We start from the raw sequence: 21992 nt of genomic DNA, 5'->3' as shown, positions 1-21992 counted from the left end.
ATCAATGAGAATGAATAAATGAATTGAAATGATGTACAAAAGTGAATAGAAATGCAAGCCTGCTGGTCTGTGCTCAGCAGCCATCAGTCACCGGCCACTGATTATACTCACCTTCATAAAGCCAATCGGGTATGCCGTTGTAGACGATGCCGGGCACTGCGTCGCGCGTTATGCGGTACACATGATTGGTGGAGCGTGGTCCTTGGCAGTAGTAGATGTCATAGTTATAAACCATCACTAGCGCATTGCCACCGGTTGTGATGCTGTTGGAGGTGGTGCTTGCATTGTCTCTGTTAGCCGCTTGAGTGCTTACGAAGCGGGCATAGTGTAGATAGGGCCACTCATCGCTATGTGCATCGATTTTCAATTTGATGCTTTCACTGGAAGAACGAAAGAAGCAGATTGAGAGAGTGAACGAATAGAAAAAAAGTATGAGCATGAGTTGTGTTGCGCTGCGGAAGTCCAATCTACAGTTTGGCAGTCAACAGTTTGCGTCGCTCTTCTTATTGTTATTGTATATCTATTTATAGTGCAATATATATGCGGGTGTGTGCCGGATAGCGAAGATGAAAATACGGAAATAGAGTGGCAAAGAAAATGACAATAGCTGAGCAGCTGCTTTTTGGTTCGTTTACAAGTAGACATGAATAGAAATTGAATAAACTTTTCGAGATAAGCCATTGCCTCGAAACACAATTTATGGTCACTGCTCTGATTGAATAGGCGAGAGAGGGAGGAAAAAGGTTAGCTAAAGCTTTGTCAACACAAAAAGATAAACACGAAATGCAAGGTCAATAGAAAGACCTAAATTATTTTTAGATGAGGAGTACCCGGGTATGGTTTAAGTGTGGAAAACAAACATCTCACTATTCATATATACACACTAGGGTGGGCCCAAAACTAATACTTTCGCTAAATACTACGTAAAATGGGTTTGTAGATACCTCTAAGGAAATCTCTCCAAGTTTGAGGTCTTACGAAGAGGGTGAACTTCACAAATAAGTTTAAAGTAGTCTCATCAGTAAGGCGAAGTGGAGTGATTCCACGCTTGACCTACTACTGAGGGGCAGCACTATCCAGTGATACACCGACGGCTCGAAAACACAGGAAGGTATTGGAGCAGGCATTGCGGCACCGCATACCAAACTATCCATACTAATGGGATGTTTTCCGAGCATCTTTCAAGCAAAAATCTTTTACATGAGTGAGTGTGCAGAAATCAATCTCCAACGCAACTGTCGCAACCAGCATATCGCTATACTCAGCGATAGTCAAGTGGCACTAAAAGCGATGTGATGTTCACCTGATCTGGGTGCCGGGACATGAGCTGGCCGACGAAGTAACCTCACTGCGGCGGCTTCCAGGATGATGGCCCCATCATCACAGTCATTGCGGTGGGGGAGAGAGTGAGGAGGGAACGGAACTGGCAGCAGGCCACAAGAATGCGCCATGCCAAGTTACTATTAAGAGGTTACAATCTAGCAAGGTTTAGAGATATGATCAACTTCTCCCAAGACAAGTTCCGTCTACTTGTTGCGCTCTATACTGGGCACTGCAGGTTCAAGAAACACTGTTTCAACACGTACATAGCCTCTAGTGCAAACTGTGACATGTGACATGGAAATTCCAGAACACCTCATTCTAGTTTGCCCAGCAATTTGTAGGATTAGGCTCAGGGCACTTGGATCCATCTACGTTGACAGAGATTACATCACCTCCATCGCATCCATCAAGCTCAGTTTACGTTTCGTGGTAGAAAAAAATATTAACTGTTCGAATGACATCATTTGGTATCTGTTTTCAACAATTTGCTTCCGAATCATGATTGATATTTTCTTTTGGATTGAGTCATCTATAGAGAGGGTCAAGTCGTGTGTAGAAGTTCACGCAAATGAGGAAAGTTCTCTGATCGCCATTCACTTGGGAGTGGCCAGAAATGATTCTTTTACATATGACTCAAGCAGCTCACGACTTTCGGTCTTAGACCAAGTATCCTCTGGGCATCCAAAGAACATCCGTTCGAAGGCTAGCTAAAGTGAGAAGGCGAAACACCCCATAGGGTTGTGCGCTGGGTTTGGGACCCGCCACATAAAAAATACCCCCAATGAAAAGGAACAACAAGCCTCGGATGAGAGACCCCCCTTTTGACGGCGACCATGGCAAACGTATTAAGGATTACGAATTGAGGGGATGCACTTGGACCCTTAATTGTGAAGGTTCCGCCGCCCAGCTGGTTGATGCGTTCGTAAAAATAAAGGCTGACATCAAAGCCATACAAGAAGTGCGATGGACGGGAAAAGGACTGATTCATATTTTACATAGCTTTTATATAAAGTTTCTTGGTTTAATTTGTTGAGAAGTACATGTCTCTTTCTAGCCTGTCTGGTGTAAAGAGTAATAAAGATTAAACCTTATTTAAAATGCTTTTGGTTATAATTTAATTAAAAATTTGCGATTTAATATTCTTTAAAATAATTTGTGGAGCATTATATTTGTTGCCTTTTATAGCATTTATTTTCATTTATTCTATCACTATTCCCGCTACTCACCTGGTTTGTATATCGAAGAGCGTGTATTGTGCCAAAAATGAATGCCGAAATAGTTTTACGACGTTCTGTGCCAATAAGATATACCGTTTATCCGCTGATATAGAAAATGTATATGGTGCAAGTGTTTTCTGTAAGAAGAATAATTAATGAGAAATGCTTGTTTATCTAAATTTCTTGTAATTGATTTAAAATACAAATTTATATTTGCATATAAGACTGCCTGTGTTTTGGAAAATGTAATTAAAATTTATTTGCATTATTTTGCCAAAAGCTCAATAAACAAATAAATAATTTTTTTTTATTTTTACTCTTTTGCTTTTATTTTCTGCTAATTTTAATGCCTTTTTAAATGGTTTATAGCACTTAAAGCATGTTTATATTTCCCTCAATAATTTTTGTGCAGTTTTTATTACATTTCTGCGGTTTTGCGGCTATTAGACTAGTGCCACAGGGCGTTGCTGCTGGCAATAACTGAAATGCATTAACTATTATATACATACCCTATGTATCGTTATGTACCTTGTACTATTTCATTATGCTGCAATATGTTTTTGTTTTAACTTTTGATTTTAATTTATTAATTATTCATTAGTCGGTTGTAAAGTGCAATGCATACATTATGCTAAATAATAAATTAGCACTTTTTGTTGGCTTTCAAAAGTAAATGGTTTGCAATTAATGTCACTATACTGGGTTTTCCAATAGGGATGATAAGATTTCTAAGTGTCTTTCAATCCTTCTTAATTTATCAGGAACTGTAATTTTTTTCATATGCTATTTCTTTTTCCAATTATGGTCTAATAAACGTCCTCGCTGTGCTTGCTCTCAATCAATTTGCTGCAAATTTTGAGTATACATTTGCTTCGCATAATGTCCAAGTGCCAAAAAGATAGAAAATATCGCAAAGTAATGAAAATATTGCTGCCGTTCCGGCAAGTATTGCTGAAGACCGCAATTTGTCGATTCCAAGATCTTCCCAAGAATTTTGACTGTCTCAAACAACAACCTGGCGGATTTTGAGAAGTGATTTGGGCTTGAATCCATATAAACTCAATTGACTTTGTCCTCTCACTCAAGAACTAAAGCCATTGGACCACCGTAAAAATCGTGAATTTGCTGATTTTGCCTTGGAACAACTTGAAAACGATAACGATTTTTTTAAGAATATCATCGTCTCCGATGAGCCTCACTTTCATTTGAGTAGTGCCGTAAATAAACAAAACTGTCGATTCTGCAAAGAAAATTCCCAAACTATTCACGTACAACCATTAGATTCCCCTAAATTGACAGTTTGGTATGGCTTTTGGTCTGTTGGAATCATCGCTCCATACTTCTTTCGAAATGAAGCTGTTGGCACCGTTACTGTCTATGGATAGCGATAAAGAGCGATGATAACCAACTTTTCATGGCCGCAGTTGGAAGAAGTTGATCTTGACAACATTTTGTTTCAAGCAAAATACTGGTAAGATAGAGAACTCTAATGTGGTACTAAGATTGCAGTGGTGAGGTGAAAAATGGAACAACAAGACGGGTCTTCGTGCCACCTAGCACGTGCAACAACCGAACTATTGCAAGAAAAGTTTGGAAATTCAATTATTTCAAGAAACTGTGGGCTGAATAGTCTCCAAAAAGCTGTGACTGTGAACATCATTAGACTACTTCTTGTGGGTTCATTTGAGGTCATTGGTCTCTAGCAATAAACCAGATTCTCTTCAAGCGTTATAAGACAATTGAACGTGTTATACATGACATACGACTTGAGGTAGAGAAAAAAGTATTCGAAAATCGGGTTCATCGAGTTCGTATCTGCAAAGGAAGCCGTGAAAGCCATTTGAATGATGCTATATTCAAAACTTAATTGCATCGATTTGTGAAGTGCAATAATAAAAGTATTTTAGTTTCCCTAAAAATGAGAGTGTTTTTTTTTTAAAGAAATCATATCACTCTTATTGGAAAACCCTCTACTATACGTCATTAAAAGTGCGATAAAGCGCGCAGTTGGGGCGCTAGTAAAGCTTTTTGTGTTAAATTTTTGCGGTTTTATTCTGCTTCATTCATATATATGGTATATATATTTATATTTTAATATATATCACCATTAAACTTAATTAATGAGGCAATAGCTATAATAGCGAATAATAATAATTTTTAATGGTTTTATTGTAATTTATTATTATCTTTATTAAATTTTAACTCTTTAACAAATAAAACTGATGAGATTAAAAAAAATATTTTACCATTTTTTATTATTACTTATGCTTTTAAATTAAATAATTTGATTTAAAAGAAAATATTTTTAATTCTATTTTTGATATATTATAATCTAAAGGTTGTCTGACGGTTGACGCACTGCGTTGAGTCAAGGTACGTCAGAGCAAGATGGACTTCAATATTGTGAAAACAACAATAGATTCATATCGGATAACCTGTGCATATTGCTAATCCAGGATTAATGAGTTCACAAAAGGTAGATGAGAGACTTCAAAACGAATGCGATTAAGGTCATCTGAGATCTCTCTAGTAAGAGAATATATATGGTAGTTCGAAAAGATCTTGATTTCTTTTGCATTTCAGAGTTCCTAATACAGGATCTGGTCGCTGTACAGACCAATGATAACGAAAGTGTGGACTTTCTCCTGGCAGCGGATTACTTTCCGGGGGAATCAGAAAATATTGACAGTACCCGCCGATGCCGTGCATAACATGCCGATTATTACGTACGATGCGGTGGCTTTAAGACTTTAACTAGCGAAGCTGCTGCGACTTGCCTGTATTTGCGCATGAGTACTTGCCCGACAGCAGCAACAGAGGTCATGTTGGATATAAAACCGTTTCACCTAGTAATTAATCAATCAGCCAGACCCTCAATGCTTCGAATGACAGTAAAGAGGTCTCGCAGAAAAAAGTTAACCTCGTTCCTACAAGTAAAGGCCTTAAGTAATGAAATACCACTAGTTCCTCTCCCAAAGAACAGCATTACTAAAACGTCGTACTTCACACGAAAGTTTAAAGTTACCCTGGACAGCAAAGCTGAATGAAAGAATTCCACGAATGACCTACTGGTAAGTAAGAATATACAATCAAGTGGTACCGCGACGGCTCCAAAGCATAGGCGGGAAATATTGTATATGTAGGAGGACCACGTATCAAATTTTCCATACCAATGGGAAGATTTAAGAGCATCTTTCAAGCAGAAGTTTTTGCTATAATTCCATGTGTTGAGATAATCCTCCAATGTAATTAATGCAAGGAAAGCGTCGCCTTATTCTGCGATATACCGGTGCAGGTGCGCATAGAACGGCTGAGGAGCCTATCAGCTCATAACCTGTTGCACCATATCTGGGCACCAGATCACAGGGTATTGTCGGAAATAACTGGCTGACGAGCTTGCCCGCACTGCAGCTTCTACTAGAATGGTGGAACCAGAAGCAAGATTAAGGCCCTTGGATTCCTGTTTTCGACGAGGGATCACATCACTTCGATGGCTCCTTGCAGTATATTGTGAATGAGGGCATGTCACAATAGACCTCAGGTCGCAGTGTAAAGCTTATTTACTATATATATCTATCTATATCTACGGTAATTTATATGTATTTAATTTAAAAGCAGAATTAATAATTATTTAAAATTAAAATAAAAACAGTTAATATTAATAACGTAACTATTAATTAAGGAAGGAAGGGATAAGCTGAGGTGTAAGCGAACATTTTATAGTCTTACAACTTGCGAGAATAAAAGTCCGAAAAATTCATTCAGGAAAACATATACTATTATATACTACTAACATGCCACAAACTATCAAAATGTTCACTGGGTTTCATTGAGGTAGCTAACATACAATCACCAATCATATGGAGTAAATTCAGCATATTACTTTTAATCATATTAATTATAAAGTAATTTAATTTTGTATAATGTTTTCATTTTTCACACTTTCATACTTACATATGTCACATTTGACATGAGCACTCGCTCATTTAGATTAGATGCATTTAACAACACGATTCTGCCCCAGTGATCTTGATAAAGAAATTCCTCGCCTGTAATGATGAAGAATTACGAAAAAGATGAGATCAATAAAAATATTAATATTCGTTATTATGAATTAAAAATATTTTTAGAAACAGATGTATAAATTAATGTATATATTTGTAGATATATTAATGTGACTAATATCCTCAAAGATTATATCAGATCCAATGATACTCAAGATTTTAAAATTACAAAAATAACCTTAAATTTTGTTTTGAAAATCTTTCGTAAACTGACGTTAATTGAAAAGCTATAATAAATAATATTAGATACGGTACGAAAGCGTTACAGCGGACGCATTGTGAAAATTGGACAGTTGTCGTCGTAGTTACCGATTTAAACCTCTAAATCTCTCTAACGCAATTAAAGCAAGGATAGTCAAGCATCACTAAAAGCGATCTCTGCTTATGAGATTAAATCGCTACTGTTGCAGGAGATTATAAGCGAATGCACCATATCTGGGTGCCAGATCATAGGGGTATTGCCGGGAATGAAGCGGCTGACGAGCTTGCCCGCTTTGAATTTTTTTACTGGTACAGGGCACAGGCCAGTCTATCGATTTAGAATTCTTTTGTTACGTTTGAAAATGGCAAAATCGGACAACAACCACACCTACTTTCCACATCAATACTAATCTTATCCTCCATCCTCCACTCAGATGGATTTCGAAGATGTGTTATATGAGAATTTTAGTGCTTCAAAGTAGAGAAAATCATTTGAAATTTTTAAAATAACGTCAAAGTTTCTTATAAAAAACGGTCGTCTCTAAATACCACATAGTACTAAAAGCTTTAATAATATTAAAACGATCGTATCGCATACTGAACTGAGCTTGAGTAAATCCGTATTTTCATATTTGTTGAACTTAAAAGGTTTTTGGTATATTTTCGTACTTCTGCATATATTTCCAATCATTTAAGCTAAGTAAAAAGTAAGGATATTTCCTAACATAAATATCGCACATCTTCGATTGGCGCTTAATATTTCATGAGCTTAAATTCACGCGCATTAATCAATCATTTCGTAACGAACTGCTGCTCTTACACACACTCACCATTTATCCAAGTACCGTTGGCACGCTGCGGCATAAAGAGTCCATCCACGATGTCTTGCAGTTTGATGCGCTGACCCTTGACGCGCGGCCCCTCATCGGGTGGTGTGAGAAGTACCTTTTTTGATAAATGCAGAAATTTTATATGTTGTTTTCTATAAAGAAAACCAGACAAAGAGAAAGAAAAAAGCACAAAAAACCGGGGGGGACACACGACCACCACGAGACACAATAAAAATAAAAAAAATCGGAAAAATGGGAAAAATATATGACATAAAATTTACACAAAAATTTGCGGGATGACACAGCAATTGCAAGAAAAAAACATATGCTACTATATACACATATAGATACAAGAATGCATGAGGCACAGTGAACATATACACATACTACTACATGGGCTGAGAAGTGGTGAACATGAGGTTTAGTAGCCGAAAAGTATGCAACACATTATAAAAAGCTGGTAAAGAGTCTTTGGACTAGTTGGAATGTTGAGAAAATGACATGCTTGTACGAGGTAAGCGCATATATACAGATGATGATATACACATAAATTGCACATATTAGGATGGATCATTTTACAGATTTTTGTATTTTTCAGTTTTGAAAATTTTGGTTTTAGTCTTAAAAAAGATGAATGAGTTTGTTAGACTTACAAAATAATATTTTTTAAAAAGTGCGAATTACTTTATATTAGGGTGGCTCATTTTACAGAATTGTTTTTTTTTTTTTGGTTTTTGTTTGTAATTTGATTTTTATATTTAAGTAAAAATAATTGGTTTGGTTTAACAGTAAACATGAAAAAAAAATTTCTATGTTCAATATTATTTTATTTAAACTTGAATAATTTTTTAATTTTTTTTAATAAATATATTTAAATTTGTTATTTCAATAATTTGTTATCTAATATTTGGAATTTTTTTGACGATTACAAAACAATAACTTTTAGTATAAATTGAATAACTAAATTTATAAATAAATTACTTCACTTTAGGGTGGTTTATTTACAGAATTATTTTTTTTTTTTAATTTTTTTGTATTTTTTTATCTTTAAGTAAAAAGGTAGTCTGGTTTAACAGTAAACCTAAAAAAAATGTATTTCGTATTCCATAATATGTTATTTAAAATTTAATAAATTTTAATATTTTTTTAATATAGAAATTTAATTCCGTTTTTTCAATAATTTTCTATCTAATATTCAAAATTTTTTTGGCGATTTTTTGTACTGACACAACAACCAAACATCAATATTTTATAATATTCATGTCTTTGAACAATTCGACACACCCTAATATGAATGTCAAGTTATCAGAAGCTCATAATACGGCGAAAAGAGTGAAAAAAGTTATTTACACAAAGCATATTTGCAAAATTAAAATAATTATAATAACAATTTAGCAGAATAAGATATTTATAACATAACATGATTAATGAAAAATGCGCAAAATATTTTGTTTTAATTTTTTACAAGTCTTCGTGGGTATTACAACACACATTTCTTAATATATTTCAACTCTTTCACAGACACTCGTACATAAAAAGACTTCAAATTTATTTAGACATGCATTTCTAAGTTTTTACAAAGAATTTACAACATTTTCGATTTTTTTACAGTTATACACTATGACTTATTGCATGTTAGTCTAACTCACCACTGAGGTAACAATTAGCGCAAGTACAATTATTATAACCAATAAAGCGATGAAAATGCCTCGCCAATTGCGTTGATTTGGGTTGCTGGAGACCAACTGTAAGGAAAACAAATGCAAAACCGTTTGAGTATTTAAAGTGGTTCTAATGGTAAATGATATAATTAAATATAATATGTAGTCATTTCTGATCACTATTTATTTTCCATATATTTTTTAATATTATCCTTATGTCGAACCAAAAAAGAGATAAAGCATATAAATTATATATTATCTGAAATAAAGCATTACTGCTATCCCTTTCACAAAATCATATTAATTTTATGTAATAGAAAGCATTTATCGATAACCGTTTCACAAGTTCAGATACTATTGTATGTCCACAGAGCTACACAATATCATTTCATAAACCATGAGAGTTATTACTTTTTCTTGGTGAGCATATATTTTTGCATCACATGAAGTCTGATTAACATTTCATTGGGAAAACGCTAAAAATATGCGATTCTCACTAGGCTCATTAAAAAATTGGCTGAATAATTGTTCAGATTTTTTTTGTATTATCATATTAACTAATTACTTTACTTTGACCTACAAGGTTAGGTTCATCTGGTTGGCCAATATGCCACGCATAGACCAATTTTGGTTTTTTGCGATACCAGATGGAGATCAGTTGCTAGGCCCATGTCGATGTCATCCTTTAGGATGCCTGCACTTTACACGAATTGGTCCTATGAAAGAGCCGTGAGCCTTACGTCATATGATTGAAAACAGAAAGTGGCATAATGATTTTTTCTCGATTTTCGCGTTATGTGTTTGACTTTGGTATAGCCACAGTGTACACAGTGAGCTAGTTAAAAAAAAAAAACAATAAATGTACATATGATTATCCAGTTCACAACAGACCTTAGCTCTCGGTGCAATCCTCATTTTTATACTCTTGCAATCAGTTGCTACAGAGTATTATAATTTTTGTTCACCTAACGGTTGTACGTATCACCTAAACTCAAACTAAGTGAGATAGATATTGGAGTATATATAGATATAAATGATCAGGATGACGAGAAAGTTGAAATCCGGGCATGGCCTCGCCCTCAACAAGTTCAATGTACTTACATATCTCCTAAACCACTTAAGCTGCAATAACCAAATTTGTTGAGTACAAATCCTATAAGAACTGCTACAGAAAATGTGTAAATGGAATAAATCGGTGTAAAATCCCGCTACACACTATATAACGGTACTGTTAAAAACTACTAAAAGCGCAATAAATCAATAACTAAATACGCCAGAGACATCAAATTTTACTACCGAAGTGGTATGAGAGAGCTGGCATGAAAATTGGACGATGGGCGTGGCACCGCCCACGTTTTGGTGAAATCCCATATCTGAGGACCAGACAAACCGATTTCGACAAAATTTAGTACCTGGCGTTTTTGTTACATTCTTATGTCACATTTTGAAAATGGACGAAATCGGACAACAACCACGCCTACTTGCCATTTAGCACAATTTTAAGTTCCTCTTGTTTCGTTCAGTTTCCAATACACAAATCAAGAAGCAATTATTATAACGGAATAAAGCTTTGCACGAATAATGTCTTTAGTGTGTTCCACTTTATGACCAAAAAATGTCCAAATCCACACAAAAATGTTCAAGCCCCTAAGTACCGAATATTTAGACCACAGTACCTATACTTGACTTTTGATCGAAAATGTCAGTCAATGTGTAATATATGTAACTGGATTTAAGGTATAATCCTTCAATTATAATGTGAAGTCTGTATGTCAAAAATGGGTTGAATCGGACCAATACTTTCCTTAGCCCCCATATACTTAATACAAAGATTTTCAATTTTCGCGGTGACTTTGTACCGCATATAAAGATAATATGTAAGTTATCCCAAGGAAAATATGAGAGCGTGTTTTAGCCATAACTGTGTACATTTTAAGCTAAAATAGATAAATTTGAGCGAAAACTTGTCATAGCCTCTACATAACTAATATCAGCATTTTCGAACATTCGATTGACTTTACTCGATGTGGTTGGTTTTGCATCTTATAGTATTTCCCTGGCTTTGATACTTGCAAGTTGCAAGAGTATAAAATGTTCGTTTGAACCCGACCTTAGCCCTTTCTTACTTGTAATTTTTTCTTTCGTTCAGTCGATCTAGTTAAACTGGAGAGTACTGATTTAAAAAATCTGGAAAAATGTAAACCTTGCTGCACCGAAGCTTTATACCCTTCACAGGTGCACTAAAGTCTATAGTAAAAAAGATATTTACTTTGATTTTGATCGGGCAGCTGCGGATAAAGCCAAACTGAACTATATATGTATAGTATACGTCGTTACCTACGACAAAAATCTAGACCAAATTTCTTGAATGAAATTAATGTAGAGATCGCCAGCACACCATAAATAGATAGTAATTTGTACTAACTCCCTCTAGTTGACGTCAAAACCTTTCGGTCGGCAGACAACTCCCTATAGACGAGCGCCGCTTTACAAATGGAAAACCAATAACAATTTGAAGTACACGCACATTAAACTTTCACTCAGCTAAGCATTTATTTTATTTGCAAATATTTTCTCAACATTGAAGTCCCATTTTTTGTAGTTTTTGTTGTTTTGGCTGTGCACATTATTATTCTCTAACTTGCCACATTGGCCTGTGCAACAAGAGGTTGCAGCGCGTGGCAAATGTGTAATTTTTCATGCGCGCACGAGCTTTTCTCACACATACATAAACACGCATTCACTTTGTATAAGTGTGTGCGTATTTGTGCGTGCGTATGTGCTGGTTTTGGGCATATTTTACCTTTTTTAAAGGTTTCTCATTTTCTCCTAATTCACGGCAATTTCTTGCATGCCGCCGCTTCGTGTGGCACTTTGTCGATTTTTGTGGACCGGCTTTGTAAGCCTGTGTCTGTGTGTGTATGCGTATTTGCTCTTGTATTTATTTGCTTCATTTTGGCAACATTTGTGGCCATTATTTTGGCCACCATTATGCGAATGTTATTATAACGCCTACTTGCTTGCTGCTGGGGGCAACAAAAAAGCGACAACATCAGCAAAAATAATAACAACAACAGTAATAATGAAAGCAACAACAATAGTGTTATAAGATTAGCAATCAGCAAATGTGTTAGCAAATAATGAAAAGGTAGCAGGTGATCAAATGTGTGCGCCTAAGAGCACACTATCGTTCTGTAATTTTCTTAAATATAGTATATTTCGATTTATTCCTTAATTTTCTAACGATTGTTTGAATTTGTATGCTTCTATGTATTGCCGATCGACTTCAATGATGCATGGTTCTGTAATATATTTTGCTTGGAAAATCCATGTAAAAAACCAATTTGATGTATCAACCTAAAAAGACAATTTAGTACTTTTTAAGTCGCGTATCCAACGGCGCTCAAAAAAGATTCACTTCTAGTTATACAATGTCTTTGATAGATGCACTCAATAAAAATGGCTTTGAAAGAAATTATGTAAAAAATTGCCCAGGATCGTCACATAAATAGCCATGGCATCGCTAAGGAACTTAACATTCATCATCAAACGGCTTAACATTTCGGAACATTTAAAAAAGGCTGTCTACAAAAAGAAGCTCGATGTTAGAGTATGACATGAATTGTTTGTGAAAAATTTACTGGACCGAATCAACATCCGTGTTTCTGTGCTGAAACGAAATGAAACCGAACCATTTCTGAAGGGAACGGTAACAGGAGACGAAAATATGGATCAAATACGGCAATAATGGAAAAACTGGGAAAGTTTGGCTGGGAAGTTTTGATGCATTCACCTATAGCCCCGACATTGTATTATAGGTTTTAGTCAATGCAGAACTCTCTTAACAGAGTAAAGTTGGCTACAAGAGAAGCCTGTGAAAATTACTAGTCGCAGTTTTTCGCCGAGAAACCAGAAAAGTTTTACACTGATGGAATAATGTCTCTAGTGGAAAAATGGCACGAAGTGGTGGACCAAAATGATATATACAAGGTGCGTTCCAAAGTAAACAGGACTTTTTGAATCTGGTGGCGCCATATATATGTCGACTGATGCGTTAGAATTTGCTATCTTAATGGATTGTCCAGTAAGAATTTCATGACAGTTTATTTATTGGAAGTGAAGTTATTGCGTTTTAAGTTTTAGTATGTTGGTGTTATCGGTGCGAAAATGAGCTTCGAATAAGGAGCCAACATTAAATTTTGTTTTGAAATTGGTAAAACTTTTACTGAAACGTTTAATGAATCAAGTTTATTTCGATGATTCCTGTTTAGCAGAGTGCATCAACGTTTTCAAAGTGGTCGGGAGAACATACCTAAATGACGATCAACATGTGGGCCAATCAAAATCCGTGATCACCAGAAATTCCATCGAACCTGTGCGTGAATTCATCAAAACACAGCCGAAATCATCATTGAAAATCATGGAAATAGAATTGAACATCTCCAAAACATCGATTTATCGTATTTGACCGAATATTTGGGCATACGAAAGGTGTGTGCACTGTTTATTCCGCACAAATTGACTGAGGACCAAACCCTTCTTGTTCCCCAACATTCGAAGGACGTTTGTGACCGATTATTTGACCAAAACTCACATTTTAACCATTAAGCTTTCCCCGTATTCTCCTGATTTGGTACCGAGCGACTTCTTCCTTTTCGGAAAAATGCATTTGCCCATAAAAGGAAAGCGTTATGCAGACGCAGAAGCCATTCAAAAGGCTTGCACCGACATACTGGGGGCCATACCGGCCACAAAATAAATCGTTTGATGATGAATTAAAATTTTAAAGCAGAAGGAGACTATTTTATTTAAATTGATTTTGCCGAAAAAACCATTTGTTCTGTTTTTTTTAAGTCCTGTTTACTTTGGAACGCACCTTGTATTTGATTCATTGAAGTTCATTTTAAATATAAAAAGAAATAAGTTGAAGTTTGATTAGAAATAAAATACGAAAAGACTTTTTAAACTAACCTATAAAATTAGTCAAAATCGGCGTATACTTTCCATGGCGGATATGAGGAGCTTCCAAACTGTCACTGGTTGTTTATCAAACATTTTGATTTAATGTAAAAAATATTTTAATGAAAATGAGTGCGCATGTTTTCCTAATAACAATGTGATCTGCTGCTAAACATAGCTCAGTCCTTCCCTAGCTCCCATATACTTAATAAAAATATTTTCTACCATCTGGTTGATTTTATATCGTTTCTGTCGATCAACATGTGAGATGTTTTAATGATTTATTCGAAAGATTTCTTGTCCATGTATATAGTTTACAATAAAAATGATTTAAGCGGATCCAAAAAGTGAATCTTTGTTCTAGCTCCTATATATCTACAAGTATTATCATAAATTCAAATACTTTCGGTTGGAAAAACTCTAGAGGAAAGCAGTACAAAATCCTGTCACACTTCCAATCAGTCCACTCCAACATAAGTAGCAGCTTGAATGTACCACCTCAAACTATATCTTAGCAAAAAAAGTGAATTTTAATGCTAAGTTTCACATTTCTTAACGCCCCTAAAAGCAGACATGCAGAAAAGAAACTAAGTAAAAAAAATTGCAATTCAATTAGTCTAGTGTCTGCAAGCCAGCCAAAGTGAAAACGAGATTAAATCGCCTACAAATTATGTTAAATTACTTTTATGGAAAGAATGTGTGGCAGTGTATGTGTACATAGAGGTGAGTTTCCTGGAGAATATTCTCTTCATATATCGGCACTCTTAAGTTCACGCTTAGATGGCGCAGCTGGTAAATATTTAAATATTATTGAAGTTCTTTGCGCCCGCAGCTTCATAATAAATTTCCAACTCAGTGCATTGACGCATTAAATATTAATATACAAAGCGCCTAAAAGTATGTGTACTTAATTTAATTGCATATTTTATGAACGCAAGGTGAGCAGAATTTGAGAAAAGAAATGAGAGCCAATAAAGTGGCTCTTGGACGTAGTAAGTAGAAAGTTAAGTGAAAAGTTAGGAAATATTTGAGGGTATAATGGTGTTTAATGGATTTGTGTGGTTGCTGGTCGTCGAAGACAGTGATTTTATTTTATAGGACAAAATTTACAAAAATGGCTTAATATCATATTTTTCATTTATTTTTTACTTTTTGTAATATTTATTTTAAAGCGGATTATTTATTTATGTTTTCTCATAACTACAATTTATTTCATTTGAGTATTTTTCTGTAATCAAAAATTTATTCAAAAAGCTAGTGGACATTCAAAATAAATTGAACGAAAATTGCAAAAGTAATAAATAAATTTTCATCTCTCTGACAACGCTTACAATCTCAATTCACTTGAGTTGCTTTCTCTTCATCCCTACTAAAATCCTAAACGAACACCAACCTGCACTTTCAATTCATTTCTCCGGCGATTATCAACTATATAATACTTTTTTTCTAGTTTGTGTCAACACTATACAGATTATTGTTTTACAGTTGTTGTTGCCATTTAATTTGTATGTTGCAAAATTAATTGCTTAGAAATTTCCACTACAACGGGCAACAGCAGTGCTTGCATTTATGAAATGTAAAACTTTTGCATTTCAGGTGGAATTAAGCTGTGTGTCCGTAAATATGTAAAATGACATACAGGTATGTTAGTGTGTTTACAAAACTATGTTGATGCACATAGTATGCTAGAAAATATAAGAATTTACTAAGCGCTTGCGAACAGTTGGTATTATTTCGCCTAAAGTGAACTAGTTCTTATAGGACAAAATGCTAACCAATTCAATATGGGTCATATGAAATTGGTCTGCGGTTGAAAATATTCTGTTGACCTACAATCATTATAATATTAATTTAATTGACTTACAAAGATTTAAGGCTTGTAAGTCATTTGAGATGTGTATCGACTATTTTGGCAGTGTTATCGATAGCAAAGTGAAAAATATGTATAAAATTTACTGAATCATTGAAATGACCGCTATAAATTTTTCAAAAACTAATATATAAAATAACTATTGTAAGTCCCACATATCGATAAAATTTAACCTTAAATAAAAAGTTATCGATTTTGAAGTTTGTTTCTTTCATTTTCGTTACGAAACTTAAAGTTCAGGATTTAAAAATAGTTTTTTTTATATTTGTATATTCTGATTTATTACTAGATAATGTGAATTGAGTTAATTAAGTTAATCTCTCATAATACTGACTCTTAATTACATAGAACTACACTGTGAACTATAATATTAGAATTAGCTTTAAATTAATTTAAAATTTAATAAACCACATCTTAATTGACGTTTTAGCTAATAGTTACTATTTTAGGGATTTTTAAAAATATTAAATATATTTAGAGTTATCGATAATATATCGATACAATTTTTCCGATAAATTTCCATTTTTCTGTTCATGAAATAAAATTTGTATTTATTGTATATATTTCGTGAGTGGTTGGTTATCGATAACATATCGATACATTTTTCGATAAGTTTCGATTTATTTGGGCATATTTAATTTTTAAAAATTTAATCGAAAACATTATAAAAAGCTTTGTTACCGCTCATAATCGAATAATTATGACTGCATCATATTTTTCAATAAATGCATAAAAGTTACTACGTTTGAAATAATCTTTTAAAAAATATAAAAACCCTGCGGTACCATTGACGTTATTATTTTAAAACCAATTTTGCAATTTTCCAACATTTTTCTATTATCGTAGAATAAAATGATTTGTCGTATTAATTTCATACAGATTTCATAAATACAAACATTGATCAATTAAAAAAATAAACGCAAACACAAATCATGATATGTTACGAAAAGTCGATACGATATATATTATATTCTAAATTAACAAAAATAACAATGTTATAATTATCAATAATTTGTTATCGGAAAAATATCGATAGTTCACTGCTGTAGTGTTATCATAAATAACAAAAACTACATTCTAACAATTATCGATAATTTGTTATCGAAAAAATATCGGCTGGTCGATACTTCAGTGTTAACGTAAACAACATAATAATACAAAATTGAGCTAAAAATAACAATATTTACTGCTAAAAGAAATATCCTAAAGTTATTTATATTATCATTATCGATATAATATCGATCAGTCGCCAGAAACATCATTTAATTGCATAAGAAATTTTTAATATATTTCAAAGAGAATATAACAATATCGATTACATCTTGTCGAACAAATATCGATAATTCTATGATATATTATATCGTAAATAAAAAAATATAGATATTGGTGTAAATAACAAAAATTTACATATTATAGGTATCGATAATTTTTTATCGGAAAAATATCGATAAGTCGATACTATAGTACTATAACAATGATATAACGGTGCAAGAAACATTTTACGTTTATTTAAAAAATTGTTAAAATTTTTGCTAAATTTTATGAAAGCGCGAAATACCGTTTGAAATTAAGCAACTAGAATTGTAGCTATTTCTTCGAAAATAAATTAAAATATTTTAATTATAATTAAACAATGTGTTCAATAACATTAAGTCTTCATTATTTAAATTGATTACCTTTAGTTTCTTAACTCAAATCAATCCGATCAAATTCAGTAAATATTTACCAAAACTCGACGCCATTTCCATTCTCTCACTCACTATCTTTATCCCCCATTGTTGCTCTTGTTCACACAACTAAGTCGCGTTGAACCGCTATCAATAAAGGTCATCGAAAATCATCAATTTCACCGAATTGGCACCGAAATCCATTAACAAATGACATCCTCACACTTCAGCACACCAAAAGTGCTTGAAGCTAATTTCTATCGTCCCTCAACGCATTGTTTCACCACTGAATGCTGGCTTTGTGCCGAGCAAGCGAACTCACGAGGCATGTGTCCGCCTCCTGGTGGAGCGCGCTGAGCAGAATTCACTTGTAATTTATTTTGTGGCTTAATTGTTTCACTTAAACCATTTATGTAACGACAACTGACACCGAACACGAGCGACAAGCACCAAGCGCCGATAAGATTACTACCACCAGCAATGCAATGACAACAACTTGAGAAGACTAAGAATACTGAGAATTGCGCAAACAAAGACAAAGAGTAGGGACACTCGTACCTCGTTAACGGTATCACTTGTTATAGCATTGCAAGCAAATACAACTCTGCGCTTAAGGTCTCAACTCGCGAGATTTTTGTTGTTATGGGAATTTTCCTTTAGTTTTCCACTCGCACTGCTGTTTGCTCGCACCGGCGGCTGCGTGGGGAGCAATTCTGCGTTTCAGTTTGCAGTTTTTATGCGCATTGTCGCTAGGAGGACGGTGGGGGTGTCTAGTGGGACACTTATCATCTTGCGGCGGAAGTATCAGTTGAGCTGGCTAAAACTAACAAGTGAGCTAGGAGAAGTAAATAAAACAGTAAAGGATACTGTTGACATTACTCTTTTGTGGTTTTAGCTAACAGAAAACAAAAACCAATCAACTTACAAGTATACGTATATCTCATGAGTGGGGCAGAAGTGGTTATGGAGCGTACGAACGTTCGCAATATTGAAATGGCAGCGCGCCAAAAGTCTGGGCGTTGAGTGCTGCAATCATTTTTAAAAATTTAATAAACTATTGCGCTGCTAACACCATTTGCAAAGGCGAATAATGGCAAATGGGTAGAATCTTTTTCGATCTATTGGTTAGTTTAAGTTATACTGGCCAGCTATCACGACATACATAGACCTTCTGGTCCTTAGTAATGCCAAATGGAGGTTTAGTTTAATATGAAGAATTCGTCACACAGGACTTCAACGTTTTTTGTGAACTTTAAGGGAGACTTGATGTCTACGTTTGATATTTCGTCCAGTCCTTTGAACTCCGCAGCTCCTAGATACTTGAGTCGTGGCTATCGACGCAGATATTTATTCTTTTTATGTTATTTCCTGCGTTGTTATCTCGGCTACCTCGGCTGCTTTCCTCAACTGCAATTACCTCCGCTTGGAAGATACTACAGTCATCCGGAAGCTTGAAGGGTCGCTTGAAATTCAGCTTCGAGCAACAGATTCCGGCTGCCACTCCATTGAACATTTCGGATCCATTTGTGTAGTTGTTGTAAGTACCGCTAGTTTGTCGCAGGCTTCTGCACTAACCATTTTCCTTTAGTGTGACTTGAAACTTTATTTCCCAAATAAAGCCCGTGGTCTAATTTGTCCACCAGCCCCTCGCTTATTGAGACATGTCTGCAGGGTTTTGTAGAGAACACATTTAATACCGCCAATCATGCAGGTAATTTGGCTCAGAGCTTTCTACCACAATTCAGTAAACTTTCTATAGCCGCCTTTGGAATGGTTTCTAGCGTCCCGTTCTATTAGTTTCTTGTATGAAATTTTGCTCATAGCGGTCCACCACATCAGAATACCATAAAATAAGATTGGCTTGGCTACCGACTGTGTAATGCCAATGCAAGAGGCCACGTCAAGAACTCACTACGAGCATAACTATGCACATATCCCCTATCCAACGCTCTTCATTTACGGTTTTTCCAATATCACACTGCAAGCAAATTCCGATGTCATATGCGTTAGTTCGTTCGTTTAGCTTGTCAAGTGCGTTCGGCGTCAAAGCATCGATTTGAAATGCAATGACAGTTCGCACTTGAGCTGTCATCGCTGTGGCAACCAATTGTATTCACATTGCCACGCGCTGTATCATTCACGGGCACGGCACTTTCCACTCGTGACCTTCGAACCTTTTCTATGCGAAATGTTACACTTTTTTAGCATTTATTGCTATCCTAGTCAGCGTTTATGCATATTGGATCTGAATATATACGAGGGTGTATTTGTTATATGGTTTGTGCGTTCTTTTCATTTTATAAGTGTCACATTGTCATGAGGGAATATGAGCTTATGAGAATTGTGAATTGTGCGCGAAATTTTTATTTTGAAATAAAAATATACATATTTTGAAAAACGTATAGAAAGATGTCAGTTATTGTTTTTAGTCTTAGTAGGCAACATTTGATGATTCTTTCTGTCTTTCAAGCGGTATAGTAATGTTTCGTTTGAATAAATGTATATTTTGTTAAAGCAAACACTTCTATAGCAGATGGTTACTCTTTAATTGTTCCAACTCATCCAACTTAACTTAGCAAAACGTAAGTGAGGTAAGTAAGTAGGGTAGATGTCTGACTACGCACCTAATCCTTTAGTAAGCTCATTCTGAAACCACTAAGCCTACAATATCCTCACTCAATTATGCTCTTTCTGAACCACACTGTGTTTCTGATGAAGTTAATCGGAGTTCAATCAAAAGTTGTATATATGAAACTTCAGAGACATCGTCAAACTCTTTGTCGTTGTCTAATTGTAGGGTGGTGCTGCTCTAACTAGTTCATCTGCTTCTTAGTTACCAGGAACATCACTATGTTCTAGAATCTTTTACAGTCACTACTAAATATAAGATGTTAGTTTCACTAAAGAATTAAGCCTTTTTTCACTATCTGTGATGAAAGCTTAAGAGACTTGGCTGATTTTAAAGTCGCTTCTCTTTCTTTATTGACGTAGCACCACTTACGGGTTTATGGCTGAGTATGCAACAGCATTTTGATCTTTTCATTGGGTTGTTTTTACGTGGCGGGTCCCAAATCTAGCGCCAAACTTGGGGAGGGATAAAAATAGTTTAGGTATCTTAAAATATAAATATATTTCTTGTTGTCAGCACTCTTTTTGCCAGAACAAGTGGGCTTTCTTTAATTGTTGTGAAATCCGCTTGGAACATACTGCAATGGTTTTGCAGGCAGAAAGTGATTCTTGTATCTTATTTTGCTGAAAAGATGCCACCTTTCACTCGATAATATATTTAACACAATAATCTACAAGTTTCAAGTAAATGTTTATTTCCCTTCCCAAAAACTATTTCTGGATCCGCCTCTGCCCCTATTCCAATCTCCCCTGGAAGGAATAGAAGTATTGTGGACCGAAGTTAAATTTTAGTGGGTTTCGAAAACCCGTGCAATTGACAACTAGAAAGGAAACCCTCCGTTCAAGAGCTGACTTCGCTGCTAGTTGCTTATAAAACGTAAGCTAAAGTTAGAAATGCCATAACACTCGTTGTTACAATATTCCAATGCATGATTTAAGTGTAGCGATTTTGGCTCGGAAGTCGAGAAAGGTCTCGGGCGGGCAAAAAGGTTTGAAGAAGAGGAACCGGAAGCATTACTCATTTAAAATTATTGTCTAAACTCATAAAAGCTCTTAAAATCTTTGGGAGTCACTCAAGTAGCCATTTTGAAACGTTTAACGTTTATACAAAACAAAAAGATTGGTTGTCATTTGAATTCATGCCAAGAGACGTTAAAATACCATTTTTCATATCCGAAACACTGCTTGAACGCCACAAAAAATAGTTTTTTTTTATTTGGATTGTGACTGTTGACGAAAAATAGATCCTCTGAGGCAAAAGTTGTATACATAAAACATCTTATCTGAAGCCTGATCAACCAGCCAAGGCAACAGGTTTGGCAAATATCCATAACACCAAGTAATCCTCTGTGTTTATGGAATGGTGGCCAATCGACCAAAATCCAAAACGTGAAATTATCTGCTTAGCGAAGTGTTCTCTCAAAAGATCCATTGATTAATGAGATGTGTGGGAAGTGGCTAGACGATGCCAAATGTTGCCGAGATCACGAGCTTAAATTTCAGCCACCAAATAGTCGGTTATCTTGACGCGATAACGGTCGCCACTGACAGTTACGTTCTTACCGGCATAAT

The 21992-nt window shown here is 35.0% G+C and overlaps 1 protein-coding gene across 5 annotated transcripts in view; it reads right to left on the bottom strand.

Moving 5' to 3' along the window:
- LOC126753589 (inactive dipeptidyl peptidase 10) overlaps window positions 1-21992 on the bottom strand; it is a 102618-nt gene that overhangs the window by 19559 nt on the left and 61067 nt on the right. For 4 of the 5 annotated variants that reach the window (XR_007666174.1, XR_007666176.1, XR_007666175.1 and 1 more), the window contains 5 exons: window positions 9285-9380; window positions 7636-7750; window positions 6495-6589; window positions 2550-2677; window positions 112-380 (listed from right to left, as the gene is read on the bottom strand). Coding sequence is in view for 1 of the 5 variants with exons in the window: in XM_050465142.1 (XP_050321099.1) it covers window positions 112-380; window positions 2550-2677; window positions 6495-6589; window positions 7636-7750; window positions 9285-9380 (703 nt within the window). In the remaining 4 variants the exon portion in view is untranslated. Of the gene's footprint in view, window positions 1-111; window positions 381-2549; window positions 2678-6494; window positions 6590-7635; window positions 7788-9284; window positions 9381-21992 lie in introns of those variants that run through there. The other variant, XR_007666177.1, reaches the window with a different exon arrangement.

The sequence above is a fragment of the Bactrocera neohumeralis genome, chromosome 3 (genome assembly GCF_024586455.1).
Source record: "Bactrocera neohumeralis isolate Rockhampton chromosome 3, APGP_CSIRO_Bneo_wtdbg2-racon-allhic-juicebox.fasta_v2, whole genome shotgun sequence".
Classification (NCBI taxonomy): Eukaryota; Metazoa; Arthropoda; class Insecta; order Diptera; family Tephritidae; genus Bactrocera; species Bactrocera neohumeralis.
This window is presented reverse-complemented; position numbering and strand designations above follow the sequence as displayed.